The sequence below is a fragment of the Xenia sp. Carnegie-2017 genome, unplaced genomic scaffold (genome assembly GCF_021976095.1).
Source record: "Xenia sp. Carnegie-2017 unplaced genomic scaffold, XeniaSp_v1 HiC_scaffold_13, whole genome shotgun sequence".
Taxonomy (NCBI): Eukaryota; Metazoa; Cnidaria; class Anthozoa; order Malacalcyonacea; family Xeniidae; genus Xenia; species Xenia sp. Carnegie-2017.
Window position 1 is genome coordinate 9,429,709 of NW_025813436.1, and position 7,984 is coordinate 9,437,692.

The 7,984-nt window shown below is 33.1% G+C and overlaps 2 protein-coding genes across 2 annotated transcripts; one reads left to right on the top strand and one right to left on the bottom strand.

Moving 5' to 3' along the window:
- Nucleotides 1-320: 320 nt before the first annotated feature.
- LOC124433367 (repetitive organellar protein-like) lies at nucleotides 321-3,404 on the bottom strand. The gene is made up of 12 exons (XM_046983128.1): nucleotides 2,687-3,404; nucleotides 2,598-2,624; nucleotides 2,450-2,521; nucleotides 2,156-2,227; nucleotides 2,047-2,082; nucleotides 1,891-1,965; nucleotides 1,622-1,660; nucleotides 1,404-1,539; nucleotides 1,125-1,327; nucleotides 1,000-1,059; nucleotides 717-932; nucleotides 321-566 (listed from the first exon to the last, which is right to left on the bottom strand). The coding sequence occupies exons 1-12, from the start codon at nucleotides 2,804-2,806 to the stop codon at nucleotides 321-323; spliced, it is 1,302 nt and encodes a 433-aa protein (XP_046839084.1). The 5' UTR covers nucleotides 2,807-3,404.
- Nucleotides 3,405-3,429: 25 nt separating this feature from the next.
- Nucleotides 3,430-7,514, top strand: LOC124453064. Its single transcript, XM_047003787.1, has 10 exons — nucleotides 3,430-3,906; nucleotides 4,073-4,390; nucleotides 4,465-4,785; nucleotides 5,034-5,408; nucleotides 5,476-5,787; nucleotides 5,864-6,217; nucleotides 6,308-6,634; nucleotides 6,723-6,816; nucleotides 6,896-7,014; nucleotides 7,109-7,514. The coding sequence occupies exons 1-10, from the start codon at nucleotides 3,846-3,848 to the stop codon at nucleotides 7,321-7,323; spliced, it is 2,496 nt and encodes an 831-aa protein (XP_046859743.1). The 5' UTR covers nucleotides 3,430-3,845; the 3' UTR covers nucleotides 7,324-7,514.
- The last annotated feature ends 470 nt before the right edge of the window (nucleotides 7,515-7,984 follow it).

Consider the following 7,984-nt stretch of genomic DNA (forward strand, 5'->3'; position numbering starts at 1 on the left):
CCATTTTTTTAATTTCCTAAATAGATTTCAAAAGTGTTCGTTACTTGTTATGCCAAATTATACTGTGTCATTATGCATTTCAATACCTCTGTTTGAATAGCTTTACTTGAATGCTCTTTTTTAGTCTTTAAAACTTCAAGTTTGTTTCTCAGCTTTTCCCTGTCGACATTGATCTGATTTATTGTCTCGTGAAGTTTTGTTACTTCGTCAACTATTCTCATCTCACGATTTTCTGCTTCTGAAGCAATAACTGTTTGTTTCCCTACCTATATTAACATTTCATACAAGGAGTAGTGTAAAAAATTCAAAGTATGACAGTATCAGAGTTTTACCTTAGTATTAAGATTGTTTTTGAGTGTTTCTATTTCTTCAGTTTTCATTTGTAACATGACTCTTGTTTCGTCTAATATAGTTTGAATTCCATGTACTTCATTTTTCAGGTAACCAATTTCAGTTGTTTTTTCATCAATCTTAAGCAACCACATTGAATTCTGTTCTTCTTTTTCTCTCAATAAACTCTTGTTATTTTCTATCAATTCGCCTGTCTTCACCAATAAAGCTTTCTCCTGTTGATGTTTTAAACATTTATAATATTGTCATCTTTCATAGCTCATGTATTATAAACATTCCTTTATAATTTGTAGCTGTTTCTAAATGTGGAGTTATTTAATATCATTTTAAACAATATGAAGCCATCAGTTACGAAATGTTTATACCTTTTCTTCAGCATTATTCTTCAGTTCCTTAAGTATTGCATCTTTTTTCACCACGATCATTTTCGTGCTTTCCAAGTCTTCACGATACCTCTCACAATCCGTTCTAATATCATTTATCTCTTGCTGCATTGCCCTGTCATTATCGGACAAGATTTTGATTGTTTCTACGTGTTTTGACACTAATATATGTGCTTTCTCCAAACTCTTCAATAATTTCTACAGAACACCATCACTTATGAGTGCATGTTGATTATAAAAAAGTGACAAAGTAAACACTTCTTACTTGATTTTCTTCTCTGGAAACATTGAGTTCTTCATTTGTCTGTTTGCAAATATCTTTGAGCTATAATGAAAATGCCATTTTATTGCTTTGTGTGTTATACATAAGAACAAAATGATTCTACGAACCCCTGCCAACTGGCGCTCCATCCAAACAATTTTCTCTTTTGTGGTATCGTCTAATATTATACTCTTCGAGGACGTTGCCATCGCTTGAGAGAGGATCAAATCTTTTTTCGCATTTTCAAGCATTGATTTATATGACAACAATAAGCAGTTCTGGTGATCGTTGATGAACTTCAAATTTTTATGTTGTTTTTTTGCTTCATCCACTAGTCACAACGAAGCAAAACGTATAAGTAAATGACGTAATTCAAGAAATTGAACGACTATAGTGTTGCAATTTACTGTTTGTTTCAACGATTGCCAAAGTACACACAACTTCTGAACATTGTTTCATCACATCTTTACATTGCTCTTCCACTTTAGATAATTGACTCAGATAATTTTCATCCGAAATTTTATGTTTCTGTATATCTCGTTCCTTCAAACCAGGAGACATATGCGTAGGTAGAAATAAGAACAGTGACAGTGGTGTTTGTAGCTAGCAAAAATAAATGTCTTACCTTGTCTTTGATTATTTTCTCCATGTTGTATTTGTTGATCTATACAAACAACATGTACAATTATGTATTAGATGTACAGTGGAACATTTCCTATGGCTTGGATACCTAGATCTAACTTACACCGAATCAGTCCTCACATTTTCAATTCTAATGAAATAGAATTCGATCATTTTATTTTTATGATCGCATCAATCCACGATTTGATGCTAGTCAAAGATAAGGACGGCTAAAATTTCACATTGAGTAACTGTGTGTTTTCATTTTCTTACGTGTAAGAATCTTATTTCATCTTTTAATGCTCTGGTCTCTTGTTCCACACACTGTCTTTCTACCATGTATTTAGCCTTGAAGAAAAACGTTTATTAAAATTTTGTTTAATTTTTAGCTACCCATACTTTGTACTGTTCTTTTATAACTGTTTGTACCTTGTCTTTTTCAAAACACTCCAGCTTATCGTCATACTGACAAAAAACAAATACATTAATACAAGAAAATCTTGATCTGTCATCGATAATTTTAAAGAATATTATATACTTTTTTTTTCATGTTCTCTCTATCAGATAAATGCTGCTTTATAAGTTCTTGTTTTGCACAAATTTCTTCATCCTAAAAATTATATTATGTCAAACATTCAAGAATTGATGACGAATTTTCTCATTTGTTTTGAGGAAGTTAAGTTTCCCTTGAAGATTTCCTTAAGATTTTTTCTACAATTATGTTTTGACAATGGAATTTTTCCCTCGTTTGATTTGAATAATACTTTTACTATTATTGATTTTTTTACACTTTCTAATCAAGATCCGGGCAAAATAATTATAAATCGTAAACCTTCATTCGTTCTGAATCATTTTTATCTTTCATTAAGCTTTGTATTCTCAATTCGGTCTCTTTTTCGTTTATCTAAAATAAGTACAACATTTTAATTATGTGTTCATACATTGAATATTGAATGGCTAATACAAACAGCAATACTCACTCTTGCAACGCGCAATTCTTCTACAATCTAAAAATAAATGTGCATTAAAATAATAAAGTATTTTTCCTGAATTACTACTGAATAAAAACCTTATAAAATTTTCCTGCAAACTTGAGACATTCAGTTGCGTTAAAGACATTGTCAGATACTTCATCTGAAAATCCTTCATTCAGCAACTCTTCTTGTTTTCCTACTGTTTCCTTAAACATTATCGTGGATGTCAATGTTTTTTCCAGTGTTCGCTCATCAAAACCCTCATTTCTCTTTCACTGCTTTCTATGGAGGTTGATGTTTGATATATTTTGGGCTCTTCTTTTGTAATCATTAAGCTTTCTTCAGTTATTGTAGCCATGTGTCAATTGTCTATCTATTGAGCGAGTAACTTCAAAACACAAATTACGTTAAAAGAACTTTTATCTAAAAAATATCATTACGTGTAAGTGGAAGTACGTCATGTAAGGGCCAGTAAGGCGAAAATAGTTGTCATATAGTAGAAAGTTTTGAAAAGTCCACTTTTTGTTTTTTTCATGTTTTAAAAACCAAATCAACCATGAAATGTCAAAATTTTACCTGACTTGCATGAATTGGCATACATCAACATATTAAAAACAGCCTTTGAAGAGCTTTGAATTCGGCACACGTGGTCATTAATTATTAAATTTTATATTGCTTTAAACCTCGTGGATTGAATGATATAAGCAGGTGTTTAGAATTTTTGATACAACTATATTAGTTACAGGAAATTTTGAAGCAAGGTTTGAGTTTCTGATGTAAATGCTGTTTCATTTTAAGAATGTTTCCATCTGTACAAATTAAAGAACAATTTATTTGGAGTAAGTAGCCGCCGTTTCTGTGTCCTCAGGAATTAAATCAAACTGTTTTTAGTGGTTTGTATGGAAGTCTAATTCAAAATTGTACATTCTTTCTCAAACATCATGGAATAAAGAATGTGCGCCGAGCAAATTTATAGTTTGCCATCAAAACCTGTTTTTAAGCTGGTAGAAGAAACCAGCTAGTATTGTAAAATGCATGTTCTCTGATTGGCTGTTGTTCTGCAAGTACATGTTCTTTCTAGCTGCGTTTACAAATGAATAGATGTTGAATTTAAATAAAATGATAAGTTTAGCTGTACGTAACAAAAGACTGCCTTGTCACTAATGTTTAAAGTACAAGAAACGGGAAGCAAGGGTTGCTTTGAAAAGTTATTTTAATTTTAAACTATTTCATGTTAATTTTTGCTTGCAAGTCATGGATTGTTCGATTCGATTTATGTCATTGTTATTTTTTGTACGTTGCTTGTTTGGCGAAGGTAAACGTTCAGATGTTATGATGAAAATAGTTGGGACTCATCTATACTATAAAAAACATGTTATCGTCCAATTCATTGCATTTACTGTACACAGAGTAGTGAAAGAGTATTGACAATATATTATCCACATGGTTGTGTGTTTTAACAATACTGCCTTCTTTTTAAGACGTCCATGAACTTATCCATAGAACTGAAAGACAAACATCTCGACTTAAGTGCTCATATACCTCGGTTTTGCACGGTGTTATTCCACAGACAAGATTTACCAAGGAACATTTAGAGCATCTTGGAGTGGTCAATAATATTGAAGAATGTGTACAAATGTGTTGTGGCTCACATAACTGTGACTTTGCTTACATGTTAGCAAATCATTGCTATAAAATTAGATGTCAAAAGCGCTACAATTGTCGACTGATTTCGTTGAGAGGAAGACGTAAGATTGCTTCAAGGCTTGTGAAACTTGTGAGAAAGTCATTAAATGATGGTGAGTTTTACGTCCAAATTAATGAGTCCTTATGACATTATTATCTATTATTATTCACAAACCTACTTTTACAGATTCTCAGACGTTTCGTATGTCATCACATGATGATGAATTATTGTGCACACACAGTCCATTTACAACAAATGTTACTTTACGTGGCGGAAGAAATGCTGGCAATTTTACCAACCTTGGTGATGTTGAATCAATGCACATGTGCACAGCTCTTTGTTGTGCTAAACCTACATGTGATCTTGCTTTCATGATTCAAAATACATGTATTGCTGTTGAATGCCTTAGTGAGGAGATGTGTCAAACTTTAAGGGCAAGACCAAACAAGTTGAATCCAAAGATCTCATACATAAGACGTAGGGAAATCAATCAAAATATAAGAAAAGGTATGGAGTAATGATAATTTTATTCAACAAAATAAATCAATCCAAAAGATTCATCTTGTGAACGCAAGCTTTGCTTCATGTGGGTTGTATGAAACGTTAGGAAGATATTGTACTTCAATATTTCGACTTTATTTCGAAGGCACAAATTACTTTGTTCTTTCTATTGTTTTATACACTTGGAAAGGAGATTAAGCAACTCGCATTGCAAACTCAGCGATAACAGAATTTTACCTCAAATATTTTTTCAGCAAATATTGCATTTGGTCAACCATCCTCTCCATCTTTCATGCAAGCACAGCGACCTAAACCAAAATTGCAAAAGATCACAGTCACAAAAAATCCCCACACTTGTAGTGTTACTATGGCAGCATTCAATGTTACATTACGTCATGGCTTGGATGGTGAGAGCACTAAACTTTTGGGTGAAGTCCATACTATGAAGAAATGCATAGATCTATGTTGCAAACATATTGGCGGAAATACCGCTCTTCTATTGGCTGGTAAATGCTACGTCATTATGTGCTCACGTTTTAAACGATGTGAGACAATTCCACTGGCTTTAAAAGGTATAACGTCGCAATTAGCGTACTTGAAAAAACCAAAATCTCAGCTTAATTACAACGGTAAGTGAGGAAGGCAATTTTCGTGATGATTATTTCTCAGCCATAATTATCATTTATTTAATGGAAGGGATTGATGAGAAAACAGCGACGGAAATGAAAAGAACTTTATGCTCCAGCAAAGTAATTTTAAAAAATCATTTTCTCAAAGGAGGCATAAATTCTGGGAATTTCACCATGATTGAAGGAGTGAATGATATTTTCAACTGTACAATGGCATGTTGCAATAAGAGGAGCTGTGAGTTAGCTGTTACTTTTAATGGTATTTGTTACATTGGCACTTGCTTGGACAAGTGTAAACCAGTTAAACTTCCCAATAGAGCAGCTGGATTTACGTCTCATCTTGGTCTTAAAATAGGACATAAAGACAAAACAGTATCAGGTTTATTGTCTTACTATACATATTGTTTTATTTTATCTTTGAATTGTTTGTTACACTAACTAAATATCATTTTTAGAACGTCAAACAGTCTCCTCTGCAAACACACATAAGATAGTAAGCTATCGTTTACCAGCTCCTACAATTCTGAAAACAAGCGCATGTTCAGCTGAAAAAATCTTCCATAATGTAACATTGATCGGTGGTATGAAAGCAGCTAACATTACATCGCTGGGAAAAGCTAGTAATATGCAAGAATGTATTGGGATGTCATGTGATTACGGTCAGGGTGATTTGGTGTTGATGCTTCAGAAAAACTGCTATACGGTGAAATGTGTTAATGAAAGAGTTTGTAAAACGATCCCTGCTCAACCATCCAAGTTCTTTTCCCGCGTTGCATATCTGAAATGGGGCTCTACAATAAACGAGACAGGTTTGGTAAATAAAACCTTTACGAAATTCACTTTTTTGTTGTGTTTCATTTCAGACATGCAACACATATGTATTTAACATGAATATTTAGATGTTACTCTGGATCAATCAGACAACAAAATGTACCCAAAATGCTCTCGAAGTCACATCCTTCATAATCACACATTGAAAGGTGGCTTGCGCGCCGGTAACTTTTCTGTTATTTCCCAAGTTGATAGTATCGAAAACTGTGCAGCAATATGTTGCAACGAAGACAACTGCAATTTGGCTCTCATGCTAAATGAAGTATGCTATATTGGAGACTGTGCTAACTCTGACCTATGTGTACCTGTTCCTGTGCTTGGGGGTCCAAGAACGACTTCTCAGATTGCATTTATATCTAATCCTAGAAAATCTTCAGATAACGATCTTATAAATGGTAATCTTATGTCTATAACTTCTTTGTAACGGACTATATTGGCATAAAAAGGAAAAATTATTTCTACTTGTTTGATATTTTCTTTCAGATTATAGTTTGATTTATATCTTCGTGGGATCTTTTGCTATGATTATCAGTATTGTTGGTGTAATGTGGGCAATTTTCTTATGTATGAGAACAAGGTTGGTGTGTTTTAATGTATTTTCTTTTTGCTATCTTTATGATATTGTCGGCATAATTCATTCACTCCTCCTACAATAGTAGTCCCTTGAGCAAAGGAAAGGATCGTCTCTCTACAATTGGCAAAGACAGTGAATTACTTCGCGATCTAAACATATACTCTTCATGGAATGACCAAGAAAACGAACTACACAATTTAGGTGAGAGCTATCATGTTTTGTGAGGTATAAGATACAGAAGAACAGAAAGTTTCAATACGTTTCTAAACATTTACTGAAATGTCTTAATTTTCAGGACTTTTCACAAACAACGGTCCTTTGTTTCTAAGCCAAAGTGAATCTGAAGAAGACTTGTCATCTTTAGAGGAGTACAAGAAAAATAGAGCAGAATTTGACAACTTATCATCAACTGATGAGCGAGTTTCATGTGATAATTTTAATAACAAAAATCACATTGACCTGATGAACGCTTTGAATAAAAAGGCTGAAAAAACTATGCAAAATTTATGAAGCTGTTTTTTGATAAAAGAACTTTTTGGATGAGAGAAAATCGAGCATTTATAAATATTATGTTTTTTGCTGCACAGTGTTCTGACTTTGGAAAAAAATAAGAGTTACGTTTGTGGAATGTAATAAAGCAACATAGTATTTGATAAAATAACTTTTTGTGTACAATAAATGACAAGCTCAGTTTGCTGTAATGTTCATGCCTGTTTTTCTGCAGTCATATGTTTCAGTTCTTCTTCAACTTTTTCAACAAAGTCCGGAAACCCAGAGTCAGTGAGACAAAGTTCAATGAGCGTCGATAAATTTGTCATCGGGAGATTGGTGGACACAGATTGAACATGAGGAAATAGCTCATTATTTGACATAATCTACGTAAAATAATGACACAAAGACCGCATGAAAGGAAATTAATCGAATGGATGTTAATATATAACTTATTTTGTTCACCTTTTCTGCTATTACAGGCAAACTAGATCCTTTTTTAATCAATGGGTGATTAATCTGTAATTCTTCACTAGTTTGCGAGTTTTGCTGTATGTCATAATTTTGGTGGAATGTCTTCACAGAAAATATTGTTGAAGCTGTGTCTAAGAACTCCTGGCAATTTTCGAAGCTTGTCTTTACTCCAGTTTTTGCAAACTTTATTCTAAATCTTCTATAACCA

Excerpts from the sequence above, each read along its gene's own strand:
- LOC124433367 (XM_046983128.1), bottom strand. The coding sequence starts at position 2,806 with ATGTTTAAGGAAACAGTAGGAAAACAAGAAGAGTTGCTGAATGAAGGA. Across the intron at positions 2,625-2,686 it reads TTGCAGGAAAATTTTATAAG|ATTGTAGAAGAATTGCGCGT; the intron begins GTTTTTATTCAG and ends ATTTATTTTTAG. Across the intron at positions 1,966-2,046 it reads AGTGTTTTGAAAAAGACAAG|GCTAAATACATGGTAGAAAG; the intron begins GTACAAACAGTT and ends TTTTTCTTCAAG.
- LOC124453064 (XM_047003787.1), top strand. The coding sequence starts at position 3,846 with ATGGATTGTTCGATTCGATTTATGTCATTGTTATTTTTTGTACGTTGC. Across the intron at positions 4,391-4,464 it reads GAGAAAGTCATTAAATGATG|ATTCTCAGACGTTTCGTATG; the intron begins GTGAGTTTTACG and ends CTACTTTTACAG. Across the intron at positions 6,218-6,307 it reads CTCTACAATAAACGAGACAG|ATGTTACTCTGGATCAATCA; the intron begins GTTTGGTAAATA and ends ATGAATATTTAG.